This window comes from Sceloporus occidentalis, unplaced genomic scaffold, assembly GCF_023333645.1.
Source record: "Sceloporus occidentalis isolate IW3139 unplaced genomic scaffold, rSceOcc1.0.p SCAF_34, whole genome shotgun sequence".
Lineage (NCBI taxonomy): Eukaryota > Metazoa > Chordata > Lepidosauria > Squamata > Phrynosomatidae > Sceloporus > Sceloporus occidentalis.
Window position 1 is genome coordinate 4,018,260 of NW_028317014.1, and position 15,587 is coordinate 4,033,846.

Here is a 15,587-nt window from a genome sequence, read left to right on the forward strand (position 1 = left end):
AAAGTAAGGAAAAGATAAACATACAAAATAAATAAGACAACTAATTTGCGTTGTATCTTCATTTTACAAATCAAATACATAAAAGCTGGTGAAATCAGAATGGTGGTAAAAAAAACTGATCAGGCATAAATGGTGGTCAGAATTATGTACAGAACTGTACTAATCTGTGTTTTGTATAACAAAAATGTATCAAAAGTGTGCTGAATTCACTGTTTCAAAGCATATGGCGTTTCTAGTTAATGTTTGTTTTGCTGTATTTTCATAAATCAATGAAAAAGTAATCATTCAAAAATGTGGAGAAAAAATAATCTATTGTAAATGAGTGAAACTGGGCAGGGAGCCCTGCGATGTGCGCCACAGACACACTTATGTATGATAAAAATGGCGCACCGTGGAGTATGAGGCTTGTGTAATGGAATTATCGGGGTCTTGTACGCAGAAGCAGCAAGACCCGCTTGATGGTTGTCAGGCGATCTTTCAATGATGTCATAGCAAGAAAAGGGAGCTGCGCCTTACTCTCGAGAGGAAGAACAGCAACCATCCACCAACACCACGCAGGACCATTAGGGGTTGCCTAAAAGAAGAAGGCAACATGTAGAATGCAGAATACAGAATACTACTCTGTACAAGTTTGACACAATACAGAAATGTTTACAGCAGTTACATAACGGATATTCAAACAACACTTAAAATAGAGATGCCTGGGGTGCCTGGAACACTGTATTCCTGTCTCTAAGTATATATTGCAGCATCCCACAGCTACTAAGCATAATGTTATTATATAGTCATTTGTATATGTGCCAGTCATTAAAATGAAGTGCACTCTTTTCTTCTCCCTCATGCTGTTACTTTTTCTTTCCCTCTCTCTCTCTTTCTTTTCTCTTGCTTTCTTCTCTAACCCTCTTGTTCTCTCTCTTTTTTACCACAACACATACTATCCAGGAGCCCCTAATCCTTCACAACACTGTCCACTCACCATCCAAAATGCTATTCAGCAGCCCCTCCCCACCTCACACACACACACACAACACTGTCCGACAGCCTCTCCAACACCACCCCATATTGTCCAGGAGCCTCCTACCCCCCACAACACTATCCAACAGCCCCTCCTCCGCTCTGCACACAACACTATCATACAGGTCCTCCCTCCCACCCTGTACACAAAATACAGAGATGAGCTCCCCAAACAACCAACAAGAGATGACACAATGACCCCAGGAACTCAAAATAGTCATTAGTTATTAATTATATGTATGTTAACAAACCTCGTCCTGGAAGGAACAGTAGCTGGGGCGAGATTTCTCAATCAGAGAAATGCCCTTGAAATTGGGCATCTGGTCACCATAGTCTAGCAAAATCCCTGAATCACATGGAGTGGCTTTAGGATAAGACAATAAATGTGAAAGTAATTTACCTGGATATCAGACTCCTTCTCAGGCATAGGACCAAAGTGTTTTAGAATCCGACTTTTCAGTGCTGGCTTTAAAATACTAAACCAAGCACACGCCTGATCATAAACCGTATCATGCAAAGCGAGCAGCTCTGCATAATCCTCTCCCTGTACCTGGAATATCAGCAACAAATGTGTTACAATGTGTTAGAATAAACCGCAGTTAATTCAGCACTCAGTGATATTTCTGGTTATCATAACTAGCCTTTTGTATAATGCTTCAGATTCAATTTAAACGGACCTTTTGATCCTCGATGTATTCAATGTCAGCTGTGTTATAACCATCACGTTGGCTGTGCTGTAGAACTTTAAACCTTCTCCTTCCAATACTGTCTACCACCGAACGGCCATCTAGAAAGAAATCCACGTTTCGGATCTCCAACATGCAGCCGTAATCTGCAAATCTAAAGACGGGAGAAATGTAGTGCATTTAATCTTCAGTACATAATACAAAGTGATGGAGTTGAAACCACTTCCGAAATTAATATAGCTATATATCCTGGAGAAGAAAAAAAAGATAAGACTGGGCTTATTATATTATCGTGACTGTAGACGTAATGTAAAATAAATATAATTAGACCTTTCAATGCATTTTATTCTCACATGACAATATGTAAGATTTACCTTACCTACAACTTAAGCTATATACAGAGTAAAAAGGCAGGGTCTAAGATGTGTACAAATCGCTACAACACTCCCGCTGGGAATCCCGCTGGGAATCCCGCTGTCCCACACAAAAACAATAATGCAGAAGAGAATAGAGGTGGTGTAACCCACCCTATGAGTGGAGCGAATAAGAAGATATAGCTTACCCCTTTGGGGTTAAAAACGATCAGAATCCGGGATGTACATAAAAGATAAAAGAAACAAATAGTGCAACCTGTGTTTAATTTGTGTTGCACACAGGCTGTACTATTATTTGTTTCTTTTATCTTTTATGTACATCCCAGATTCTGATCGTTTTTAACCCCAAAGGGGTAAGCTATATCTCCTTATCAAGTCAAGCTAGTAAAAAAAATACATAAATACAGATTTTTCTAGACCCTTTTGTGACACCGCTAAATGACAACACTAAACGTGTGGAATACATGTGCAATGAATAAAAAAAAAATACGGGTAATTTAAGATAACTCACCCTTTCACAGGGTCTCCAATGCACATCCCAAACTGTTTTGTACCAGTTTCCATACATCTTCGGATCATCAAGCGATAGCATGGTTCATATATGTGCAACGGACATGGAACGGTGGGAAAGGCCATCGTACAGACAAATATAGGAACATTTTTATTCAAGCTTAAAAAAAAAAAAAAGTATAGATGTTAGGAAAGTTTTAGTTATATACAAAGAATTAACTTTTCTTTCTCGTTCAACTTTAAAGTTACTTTCACAATTAAGAAGTCTAGAAGGCTAGACCAAGGTCTGATTAAGGTCTCTACATCAGAAAACATGATCAGACTAGACAGGCCAAATCATTCTTATTCTGCAGTCAAATTCTTTGTTTCTATAATCCCAATTTATTGGCCCCTAAATCTCCTGGTCTCTGTTTGTCTACGATCTTCCCACATCCTAATATCAACAGGGACTATTGACCGAGAACCCGGCTTACTTTGAAAGTTCAGCCATCTCCTCTTCATAAACAGTTTTTCTGTCTTTCAGCTCATCAGGGAAATAATTAGCTATTAGACTTTCTATGATGTCCGTTTTACAAAACTTTCTCTGAATCAAGTACTGAAAAAGAGAAGATACAATGGAAAGATATTTCAATAAATTTGTTTTAATGAGCTGACACAAAATAACACTTAAAATCAATATTTCTCCTCCAAACATAACAATATGAATACAAATGGTGAGATCTGTTCAGACATGCTTTTCGATGTACCGTATATACTCAATGTATGTATGTAGGGGTGGTGATACCATATAAGCAGCTCTTAGGGCCCCCATGATTCTATGATCTTACCCTCCCCAAAGAATGTGGGAGGATAAAGCATGGCTTAAATGTATATCACTTCTTGCTCATTAACAAAGTTGTGATCAAAAGTATTACGGGTCTTTCTTTATTTATAATTATCTCTTTTCACTTAAGATAGGGCCTTCCAAAGATTGTCCAAAATATCACATGACTGGCAGCTAAGCTGTATTGTATATACTGTACACATACCTGGGAACTCTAGGTGCAGTGGCACTTTTCCGGGTCACCACAGAGGGCATTGCCCACCAACATCAGCCGGAGCACCTACCTGCAGCCCGAAAAGAGGGGGCTCCGGGTAGCTGGAGCCTGGATGTTCCCAGGTATGTGTATACAGCACTGTGTTTTGTGCTCAAGGAGAAAACATTTTTTCTATGGGACTTGCCCTTTAAAGACCTATTGTATTGGTGTACTTTAGGGGACTATATGAGCACCAAAATACATTAAATTTGCTCCCTGGGAGCGCCCAATGAGCATATTTACAGATCTAATAATTCAGCTTTAAGTGGCTGAAATGTAACAATTTCAAACTGGCTTTATAAAGAGTACAATATATAAGGGCAAATAAAAAACTAACCTCACATAGATCCTTCTTGCATAGGGGACAGTTTGGACTGTGGTCCAGGCTTCTTTCAAGACACTTCAAGCAGTATGTGTGACCGCAGATTGTGGTAATTGGTTCATACAACAGCCTGAGGACGGGGAAAAAAACAGAGAAAAACAATATCTTGCAACATGAAGGGACACGAAGGTAAAGTAATTAAGCAATTTGGGAATCTTTTCTGGTACGTAACCAGACGACAAACGACCTGAGCTCTGTGTTCAAGCAAACACTAATTTCCTATCCTGTGCGGCAGCTCTGAAATTCTTCTTTTCCCTTTTCATTCTAATAATGCTGCCGTTTACTGCAAATACTTATCACCATGTAATGCACCTCCTTAAGATATTGACTGTGATTAGTAAATCATCCAAGGTCAGATTTTCCTACTGAGCATGGAGCCCCAGGTGTTGAGGGATGCCCATGTCTGCCTTTGCTTTCCCCATATTCTGGAAGCTTTGCCCACTCTGTGCCCCTTTCCCATCATGCTCTGCCTATCTGATACATGCGCCAATGCCAGGGACCTTTGTGCCCAGGGGTAAGTGGAAAGGTAATCTGACCCTTGGATCACTTCTGCCTAATACAGTGGCTTTGTAGGAAAAAGAGTCACCCTGTTTAATCTGTATTAAAAACATTAACACATCCTGTATTGTTCTAAGAGAACTGGTACTGTTGGCCCGCCACTTATTAATGTATCCTATAATATTGTAAAGCATATGAGAGACATATTATATAATGCATTTTTACATTTGTCTTACAACATATTAGTTTAAATGAAAAACATAACCACGTTTCCTGCATTGCAAACCCATAAGTCAGTTGTGCCCCATCTGGCTTTCTTTATGACCTCATGCTTGCTTTATTCACTAAATGGTGACCAATGGTTTATAAGGATCTGACCGCCATGGTGTTTTTCTACAGGAATATTGGCAATGCATCATACATAGTTAATATGATGAGCTGAAGTTCCTGAATAAACTAAGTATGAAAAAAAAAACAATTTTGTATCAAATATATAAACAGAAATAATTGTTTAAAGATATAAAACTGCTTCAATCATAATTTACCTACAAATACTTAATTGTTATGTGGCATAAAAGCAGACAATTATAGGTTGTTGCTACACAATCTCAAAAAGAGCTTCATAAAAGTTTCTGTGTTTTTTCTTTGTAAGTAATAAAATAAAAGACCTGCTAGGTTTTATTTCTGCAACTATTCACAATTAATGTTATTTCTTGATACACGGCCTCCAAGCCAAGGCTAAATTTACCAGACGTGTGCCCATGTGCCATATTTCTAGGACCCCCACAAGAAGCAAAATTGAACTAACTCATCCACACTCTGCCTATTTTGGCAACGTTCCTCTTACTTTTTACCCATTTTACCCTTATGCCCCTTCCGTTGTATGCCTTTGCACCCCATACAAAGCCTTTTTATCATCTCATTATCTGTGTGGTTCCACTAGAAGTGATTTAGGTGCACCTGGAATCCTAGCCTGGCCTTTCTAATGCAGCCTTCCATAAGTCGGAAAAGTAACCTGCCTGTACAGATTCCCAAATGATAATATCTGTCTGTCTATCTAGGCGTAATGCTGCAGTAAAGCAACGTTCATACTGGGGACCCTTGTGGGATATACACAATTATTCAGGGTAATCATCTGGGGGGGGGGGGACAAACCATACCTCATACAGAGGGGACAATCCAGATCAGATGGCTCAATGGATGGAGAAATAGAGATACAATCGTATGCCGGTGGTATATCTGTTAGAGAGAGATTAAAAAACATTTCAATATTAAATATTATTTCAATTACAAATGCAAAAAAGGGTTAGGATGGGTTAGCCAGACTTATTATAGAAGAATAGCAACTTATGAGGACTGGATCCTTAAAATAAATAATTTATAAACATATAATAATAGTTACCCCCGGCTCTCTCCCTTTTTTTTTTTTACCATTGGTCAGTCATAATGAAATGAGTTTAATATAATCAATTATATAAGTATATTTCCGAATACAATGTGCAATATCCCTTGTCCTTTTTATTTTCTGTACCCCGTATGATTTCCTTTTTTATGGGAAATCAATAAATAAATATTTGAATATTTGAATAAAAAAAACATTTCAATATTACTCATAATAAAAATGGCACCAAAACAGGAATCATATGTGGTGACACTACGAGTCATTAAAGCACCACTTTTGTCGCTTTATCAGTCCCGTGTAACCTTTCCTGTATATTGCCCCTCTAGGAAATGGGAATGGAATCGGAGAAGGTTTGTCAGGATGCCTTATGACACTATAAAGACCACCGTCATTGTGTTTCTGGCCATTAGAATCAGATCCACATCAAAAGCATAAGTTAAGCGTTTCCTCTTAGTTGGGCTTACCTCTTTTCATTAGCTTGCATGGCACATCAGCATCCCTGGCCTCGGTTGCTTCATCTGAACAGTGCTTTCTCTTTAATGTGTTGGCTTTAGATGGAATAAGCAAAGAGGAATCTTCTGAGCAAACTGCTCCTTTTGTCACTTCTGGAAATTCCATTTGAAATGCCTTCTTAACAGGGCTGCAGGCGGTGAAAACCTTATCCTCGGAAACTGCCAAACATTTCTTATTTCCCCAGTTTACCTGCTTCCAAGCAAAGCAGATTTTGAGTTATTTGTTTATTATCGATTTTAAGGCTAAGAAAATGGAACAAACTTGCTATTAGTTGCTATGGAAATTACTCAGATACATATATGGATCAATGTCCACTGATTGTTTATTCATGCACTTGCAACTCATCAGAAGACATCACATTCACTTAATGTTGGGTTCACCACCAGTACTAGCATGAAATTAAAAGTCACAATGGGTATTGAATAGATTTTTTAATCACATAAATCTCCACATTTAAAGTGAGATAGACAACTGATTTTAATCTAGGGTGTTAGATATCCAACACATGCATTATGTGTTAATCATTTATCACTTACTGTGTATAACCTCTGGATGTCACTGCATGGTCCTTGAGTGGTGAACGGACTGGGGAGGTTTGCTTTGGATCTTATTGGATGTGTTACTATCTTCTGGATTGTGGACAAGTCTCCTTCACTATTCCCTGGACATAAAAAACTAAGCAGGAGCTGTGGATACAATAATATTTGCCATATCATGAATACATATTACATACATTTTTTCTCCTTTTAAATTTTTGTCACATAAATGGCAATAAATAAAAAAATAGACAAAATAAATTAATTGTCACCACCATGTAAATTCATATTTTGTAAACTAGCTTCTGAGTAGAGCTCTTAGGCAGTAGGATGATGCCACGTCCCTGTTCACAATGCTTGTGGTGATGCGTGGCTTCCGTGTCCATCATGGTCCCCTCATTTTGTGAAAGTGGAACTAGGGTCCAGGAACCACAGCACATGAGAAGATCCAGCACGGCAAAGGAACGGGTGATTCATTTTAATTTTGGTTCCCATTGTATCTGATGCCTAATGGTAATGTACTGGTAAAGTATTGCTCTAGGTGTTTTATATTTGGTCTAGAAGATGAAACTTCTGGGGGAGAGACAATAAAAGTGCTCCCTCTAAGGTGGGTGGTCCAGCATGAAAACTGTATAAGCGTTCTCCTTATAAAACTGGATTGCCTGGAACAGCGTTGAGCACTTTTTATACACACTCTCCAGCCAGAGCAATAGCATTATATGTATCACACTGGCCTATGACACATCAACAGTGGCCCTGGGTTACAAAAACCCTGCCTTAGCAGAGACATGGATGAACAATAACCAGTAGTTGTTTGCTTACCTTTTGAGCTTCCTGTTTTGCGGTTTTATTGTCTGTGTCTATTGCTACACATAAAAGATATTCTTTTAAAGCGTCTTCATGCTTTCCCATATTCACCAACGCGTGTGCTTTTCTCATATGGTTCTAAATAACAGTAGAACACGTTGGTTAGATTTGGTTAACGTTACCCTATTACAATAACTTAGCTGCAGTCTATACCTTAAAGTAAAGTAAATTTATTTATTTATTATAAAAAATATAGATTTCTAAAATTTGTGCTTTTTGTGTACTTTAAAAGTTCATCACAGTTATTTAATAAAATATGGTAACAGTTCAATTGTTATTGTATTATTTTGAAAATGTTGTATTTGTTCACACATTCTGTAAGAGAAAATAACTTACTGTTAGCCAATATGCCTTAAGTTGGCACGCCGTTTCCGCATCTTGCAGAGCACGTTCATACGACTTTAAGCTGGTGTGAATCATAGAGCGGTCACCGTACAGCAAATGGTTACTTGACACTGGAAGAAAAGCAATATAAAGCTCACAAACTCTGTAGCTATGACTATACATTCAACTTTTCCACCCATGCAGAATGCAGATTGCCCAGGGACCACAGCTGGTGTTCATTTGAACTTCTGTTTTTGGCTGCATAGCTAGAGGCATGGCTAGGTGTGACCAATTGGAGAAAGGTGTGATGAGAGTGAGTTAAGGTGCTGGGACATAGACATCAGACAGCTACATACAATAAGGCTGCCTTTGCTAAATCTTATAGCGTAATATGGAGAGGGTAGGTGTCTCTCTCATTGGTCTCCCTTTCACCAATCAGGGAAGGGGTTTCTCTCATTAGTCACCTTATCCCAAGAGTTTGAAGTAATCTACCTTTTCTGCATTTAGAGTTCATTGGGTGGGAAAATATGACAAGATGAAAGCTATATTATGTTCTACATTTCCCGTATATATTTCTCATAATATAACTGCCTGTACCATACCTCCCACCTTCTATGCCCCCCCCCCCCCGGCAAACTGGGATGCTGGGGGGCAGAGCTTGGGGAGTACAGCGCCACTCAAACCAGCAGCGCTACCGTCCTGAATGAAATCAGGAACGCAGAATCCCACTGGGCTTGGTGGCAAAATCAGGACTGTCCTGCGCAAAGTGGGATAGTTGGGAGGCATGCCTTTTTGCCCGGGTGGCTCAGAAGACCGTTCCTGAACAACCTGGGAAGGATACCAGAACAATGGCCGGGCATCTCCGCTACAGACCACCGGTTACTCTAGGTTTTAGCTCAGTCCCATAGGAATCATCCCAAACACCTTAACGTGAATAATCTCTTATAATTCAGAGGTAATATTTACATCAATGAATGAAATCTGAATATGTTGTATACAGGGTAAGAAATCTGGCGTAGAGATAATCAGGAATGAGACAAATGAACTGAACATGGTGAATATAATAGAACGTCCTGCAATAACCAAGGACTAGTGCGACGTAGAACGCTTATAGCAAAAACAATACAGGTTTGCCGATGCCGACAGCAAATAAATGAAGGAATGACATCTCGGAGAATTCACAGCTTCATTTCAATAACATGCTAACCAGGAAAAGTGCCCTCCTGTGGTCCAAAAATCTCATTTACCGGACCTGACGGCGTTACTAACATTTGTCTAGTAATGGTATTAATAACTAGCATTTTCATTAAAAACTAATTATCATTTTCAAATAACAGAACCTAGTCACCAGGGTGTTGATGTATATGTCCATCTAGTTAATTAAGCAGGTCTTGAGAGTGTGACCGGCGCGTCCCAGAAACAGTATTTAGAAATACTAATAAAAAAGTATAGATAGATTAGCAAGGGTTTCCTTTAACTGCCTGCAGGTATGACTTTCATTTGTACATATTTTTAAAGTGAACCAATCACAGAAATATATTGTATTGTATTGTATTTTTTGTAAATTGTATTAACCGAATTGCACGAAAAAAGAAAAAAAAGAATTTCCAAAATATAATTTCACACATATTTCACCTTTTTTATGTTTTATCCTAAGTAAGATACTGAAGAGTTAAAAATAAAAGGAGATCATAGTGAAAAATAGCAGATGGCAGGCAACTTGGTCAGATTCCCCTGAACTCGTAGAGCTTTTAACCAAATAGGTTTTACAATACAGACAGCAGCCTTTAACCCCTTAAGGACCAGGCTGTGTTTTACCTTTTGTACCATTGGGACCGAGGCTGTTTTAATACTTTTGCGGTGTTCGTGTTTAGATGTAATTTTCTCTTCACTCATTTAGTGAACCCACACAAATTATATGTTGTTTTTTTCAGGACAAGAAGGGCTTTCTTCAGATACCATTGTTTTAATCATATTATCTAATTTCCCATAAAAAAAGTAATAAAATATGATGAAAAATGTAAAAAAACCCCACATTTTCTGACTTTTACCCCAAAAATCTTTTACTCATCCAAAAAAGCTAATGAAAAACCCTACTAAATATATTCTACTATTTGTCCTGAGTTTAGAAATACCCAATGTTTTTATGTTTTTTTGCTTTTTTCTGCACGTTATGGAGCATTAAGTACAGGTAGCGTTTTGCTATTTCAAAACCATTTTTTCCAAATCTGGTAATTCTTCCCCCCATGTGCCATTTCGGGTATCTTTTGAAGCCGGCCAATGCAATTTACCCCATCAAGTCATATATTTTTGAAAACTAGACACCCCAAGGTATTTCAAATGCTAGTATTTTAACCCTTTCCATGCATGAGATTCTACCACCAGCCTTTGCCACACTTTGTGTTAGTATTTTTTTGGTATTTTTTTTTACACAAATTGTACTTTGGGTATACATTTATAGCTCCAGGTATACGTCACTATCAAACAACACCCTAATATGTGTTCAATAACATCTCTCGAGTACAGTGATACCACCCATGCATGGGTTTGACTGCTGTTTGGGGTTAAAAGGCCACATTTGGGAAGTGCGCTTTTTTTCCCCTATTTTGGTTAGTCTGTGCCTATGCCCTATCTTTGAGCCTGGCCACTACAATTTACCTCATAAAACCATATATTTTTGAAAACTAGACACCCCAAGGTACTTAAAATGGTAGTATTTAACCCTTTCCATGCATCAGATTCTACCACCAGCCTTTGCCACACTTTGTGGTAGTATTTTTTTTTTTTTTTTTTTTTCACACAAATTGTATTTTGGGTATAAATTTATAGCTCCAGGTATACGTCACTATCAAACAACACCCTAATATGTGTTCAGGAACATCTCCCGAGTTCAGTCATACCCCACATGTATGGGTTTGTCTGGTGTTTGAGGTTAAAATGCCACATTTTGGAAGTGCGCTTTTTCCCCCCCCCATTTCGGTCAGTCTGTGCCTATGCCCTATCTTTGAGCCCGGCCACTCCAATTTACCCCATCAAACCATTCATTTTTTTAAATTAGACACCCCTTGGGTATTTGAAATGCTTTTATTTAAATTTTTCCACGTCAGGATTTTTGGGAAGATACAGCGCTAATTTTAGCACTTGCTCATAATAATAAACTTTATTTTTTAATTTTATTTATTTTACTCTTTTTGGACTTTTTTTTTACATTTTGCTGGAACTGGATAGTTCCTCTAAAGCATAATAATTTTTAAATGTTACCATGTTTTTTTTAAGCTTTTTCTTTTTTCTTTTTTTTTTATTTTATTTTTTTATTTTTTTTTTTAAATATTTTACTAATCACATAGTGATTAGAAAGCTGGCCTCCATTGACTTGTATGGTTGAATGCAGTACCTGTATTCAACCAGCAAGTGGAGCCAGAGTTCTCTAGAAGGTCAGGAGACCGTCTAGCGAACTTTTTCAACTTTATTATTTTTTTTCCCGGGCCGCCACCATCTTGCGGATGGTGAAGACTGCGTGCAGCTGCGGCTGTGACCGCTCTCCGGAGCGGTCACAGTCCATCAAGAGGTAAGTGTTTGGTGTCGCTGGATGCCTCCTGATCGAGGCATTCCAGCGACACCATTGAAGTTTAGGAGGTGATCGTTGATCGCCTCCTAAACGCTTTTAAAACGGGCGTCCGCCGCCATACAATGTATGGCGGCTGTTGACGCCCCGGGGAGGGGCCAGACATGGCCCATCATGCCGATCTCGGTGTTGCTGAATGCCTCGACATCGAGGCATTACAGCAACACCGTTTAAGCTTAGAAAGTGATCATTGATCACTTTCTAAGCTTGTTTAAGTCTGATGACGTGTCAGGCACGTCATAGGTCGTTAAGTGACCGTTTTGCATGACGTGCCTGACCCGGCAATGGACGTTAAGGGGTTAAAACAAGTTCCAATTAAGCGGTTTTTTTTGTTTGTTTGTTTTTTTATTGCCAAAGTATGATATCTAGTCCGAAGTTACGTGTTATACAAGGTCTGACAGTTATGTAAAAAAGGGTTGTATAAGTAAATTATCTGGAGCTCATAAAACAATATTAACATCAATATTATTATCAAGTTCGAGGGGTGTATAGTTTACGTAACGTCATTTAATGCCTTTCCCCGAGGCTGTAATTGCCAAACTATTCATGTATGAATGCTAGATCTGAGCCTACTTTAACAAAGTACAGGAGGGAGGTTTATTTCAAAGGAGGGGAAATGTTAGATTAAGAGGTCATAGTCTAAAACTAGAAGGTCAGAGGTTTAGATGCAAGGAAGCTTTACTTTACCGAGAGGGTGGTAGGTAAATGGGACAGCCACCCATCAGAAGTGGTAGAGGCTAATACAGTGAGGGGAATTAAACACGCATGGGGTAGGCATAAAGCTACCCTGAATCTAAGACACGACCTTAGGGCTGGTTACACTCCAAGTCTTTACATCAGTGGAAATGGGCAGTCTAGATGGACCGGATGGTTCTTACCTGCTGCCAAGTTCCAGGTTTTCATGTTTCGCTGCACCCAACACTATTAGTAACCCTATAGTAAAATTATTTAGCGATATATATGAAATCAGCGTGTTTCTCGGAAGGATTCTCCAAATGTTTGACCCAGATCTTTGTTACCTCGCTGCTTACACAAGCACACAATGGGAGGAGGGGTAGAGAGAAGAACATGCCGCCTTCATGCTTATGCAACTGTACTCTCCTGACCCACTTTCTCAACATAGCAACACTTTCAAGGAGCAAACAGGTCAGGAGTGCCATATTAATAGTCTGGGACCGGATCTGCGGGGAATGTAATGTTATAATGTCAACAAGCTGGTCCCAGGCATTTAAACCCTCCGATACCCTGTCTGACCGCAGCAAGCCAGACAGACACAAAAGACTCTGTGTTCCGGTACTGAACGTGGATTATCATCATACAAAAGCAAAAAAAAGGGGGTTTTGGTTGAGTTAAAGCTCAGGAGAAATGCAAGATCATTTGGGGCAGGAGTGGTGGTTATGTTATATTAGAGAAGAAATTATTGTGAGGTCGTATAATAAAAGATTCAAAGGAAAGTAGCTTTCTAGAGGTGGTCACTGAGAAGCTGCATCTGCTACGTGGACTTTGTCATTATTTTTCTGGATGCGTATAGGATTGTTGGCGTTGTGTTAACGCAATCCCGTACGATCCTGAATCCACATTTAATATAACTTATATAACAAGAAGGCACATTAAAGAAGAGCCGAGGGGTAGAGGGGGAAAAAAGGACTAGATTTGCCGAATTGGATACGTTTCATACTCATTGAATCTGGGTCTTCATCGATATATTTTTACGTTTTCATATCACAAGTAGATGTGATGTTGGTAAATTGTCCTTGCGAGCACTGTAAACCCGCCGCTTTGTGATTTAAATTCACAGCAAAGAATCAGCAAAAGAACTAGATAATATAAGGAAGTTTTTCTTTTCTGAGAGGTTGGTAGATAAGTGGAACAGCCTCCTAGTAGAGGTGGTAGAGGTAAATACAGTGGGGGAATTTAAATGTGCATTGCATAGGCATAAATCTTTTCTGAACCAAGATGAGACCAAAACGGAGTCTCATCAGGAAAAATGGACAGATCAGATGGGCAGAATGGTTCTTATCGGCAGTATAAGATCACTAAGTCACAGGCCTATCGTTTGGAGCACCTGGACAATGAGCAATGTATTCCACGGCAGTGTCTATATGCCTCAATTCAAAGGGCTGGCAGAGAGTGCTGGGAGTATCGGCATTGTGGTTAATGGAACTGTGGGGTACAATACTGTTATTTTCCTGGGAGCTACTAAAGCAATACCGATAATCCACAAAAGGCATTTAATAAGTACCGAACTAGTGGGGAGTTTAGTATCATACTTATCAACAAGTGATCTGGTCCAACACACTGCATTTGCTCAAAACAGACTACAGGGTTAGATTGTAAGCTCTGGGTCACTAACTACATGTCCTCCAGTGCCACCCAAATAAAAACACAAACATTCCATTCTGTACCTCTATATTTGCTTACACATATTCAGATTTATATAAGGTCTGAAGCCAAAAACACAGTGGGAAGAAGTCAAATGATGTGGTTCTATGACTGCCCCAGGTCCACAACCCACTCTCAAACCACTGGCACTGGGCATCTATTTGGCTCTCCTTGGGTAGAAAGCCCACCTCATTAGTCATATGACCAGAGGTGGGCAACCTGCTCCACCTGCTATAGACATCAGTCCCCCTCATGCCCAACTAGATGACAGTTGTGACTCCCAATGTTCTATCTATGAAAACCAGGAGTCATTACCTAATTCGATTGCTTCGTTGCATTTTGCCAGCGCTTCTTCCAGTTTGTTCTCCTTCATCAGATCGCCGGCTTTCTGCCTGAGACTCTCGGCTTGGACTTCCATAGGGAAGCGCTTGCAGATGATGTTGGAGAGGAGCACGTTGACCCTGTGGTGTCGGATGGGGTCTTCGGGGCATTCGATCTCCTTGCATATTGTGCACTCTGTGGCCACGCACTTCTCCAGGCACTTCTTACAGAACGTATGTCCACAGGTGCGAGTCACCGGCTCGTATAGGATGCCCTGGCAGTCCCGGCAGCTCAGGATGCCCCACCTGTGTGTGGGAGGACGGGGCAGACCCTCTCTGCTCCTCACGTCTTTCGCCAGACACGATACAAGAAGCTCCAGCTGATCGGCAGTGACCTTGTGATGGGCAGCAGCTCTCTGATACAGATCACAGGCATCCTGCAGTCTGCCAGCACATGCCAAGCAGTCAGCCCTGCGGAGCAGCTCTTCCCAGTCCCCATCCCCGGACTCCTGCTCCTTCACATGCCTGTCGTAGATCTCACAAGCCAGCTGGAAGTTTTTCACTTGAAAAGCCTGAGCCGCAAACCACAGCATGAATCTGTTGTCCGCGCCCTGCGTGCCCATGGCGTCTCCCCGAGGCAGGGATCAGGCGAGCGGGTCCTCTACCTTGGCTGCTCCCCCAGGGGCTTTGTGCAGCTCCATTCCTGCAATACGGCTAATAAGAGCCTTCTAGCCAAGTGTTATATAAAACGGCGTCACGTGACCCCCAGCGGCGCCTCCTATTGGTTACCGAGCCTTCAAAATGTTACAAAACCTTACTGTTTTGTAACAAGGTTGCAGTTCTGTGTCATTGTCAGTAATGGGAATATAATGCCGGATCCCAGGCGGGCCACTCGCCGCAGCCGGCCGGGGGGGGGGGGACACACATTACCTGTACCCGCAGGGAGCGGGGCACATACATGGAAAAGAACACATAAATCAGACTAGAGCTCGGGGGTCGTAGTGAAAGCGTGTGAATGTGTATGTTGCGGCAGAATGCATAGCTTAACTCTTTGATGCCTCATATTCAAAAGCACTTT

General features: G+C 40.3%; 1 protein-coding gene across 1 annotated transcript; it reads right to left on the reverse strand.

Moving 5' to 3' along the window:
* Window positions 1–418: 418 nt before the first annotated feature.
* Window positions 419–15,132, reverse strand: LOC149298164 (LON peptidase N-terminal domain and RING finger protein 3-like). The gene is made up of 11 exons (XM_089487641.1): window positions 14,505–15,132; window positions 8,195–8,313; window positions 7,814–7,936; window positions 6,407–6,644; window positions 5,701–5,779; window positions 3,998–4,112; window positions 3,058–3,179; window positions 2,586–2,744; window positions 1,692–1,854; window positions 1,415–1,564; window positions 419–574 (listed from the first exon to the last, which is right to left on the reverse strand). The coding sequence occupies exons 1-11, from the start codon at window positions 15,130–15,132 to the stop codon at window positions 419–421; spliced, it is 2,052 nt and encodes a 683-aa protein (XP_089343767.1).
* Window positions 15,133–15,587: the final 455 nt, after the last annotated feature.

Excerpts from the sequence above, each read along its gene's own strand:
- LOC149298164 (XM_089487641.1), bottom strand. The coding sequence starts at position 15,132 with ATGGGCACGCAGGGCGCGGACAACAGATTCATGCTGTGGTTTGCGGCT. Across the intron at positions 4,113-5,700 it reads GATTGTCCCCTCTGTATGAG|GCTGTTGTATGAACCAATTA; the intron begins GTATGGTTTGTC and ends CCCCGTCCTCAG. Across the intron at positions 1,565-1,691 it reads AATACATCGAGGATCAAAAG|GTACAGGGAGAGGATTATGC; the intron begins GTCCGTTTAAAT and ends CTGATATTCCAG.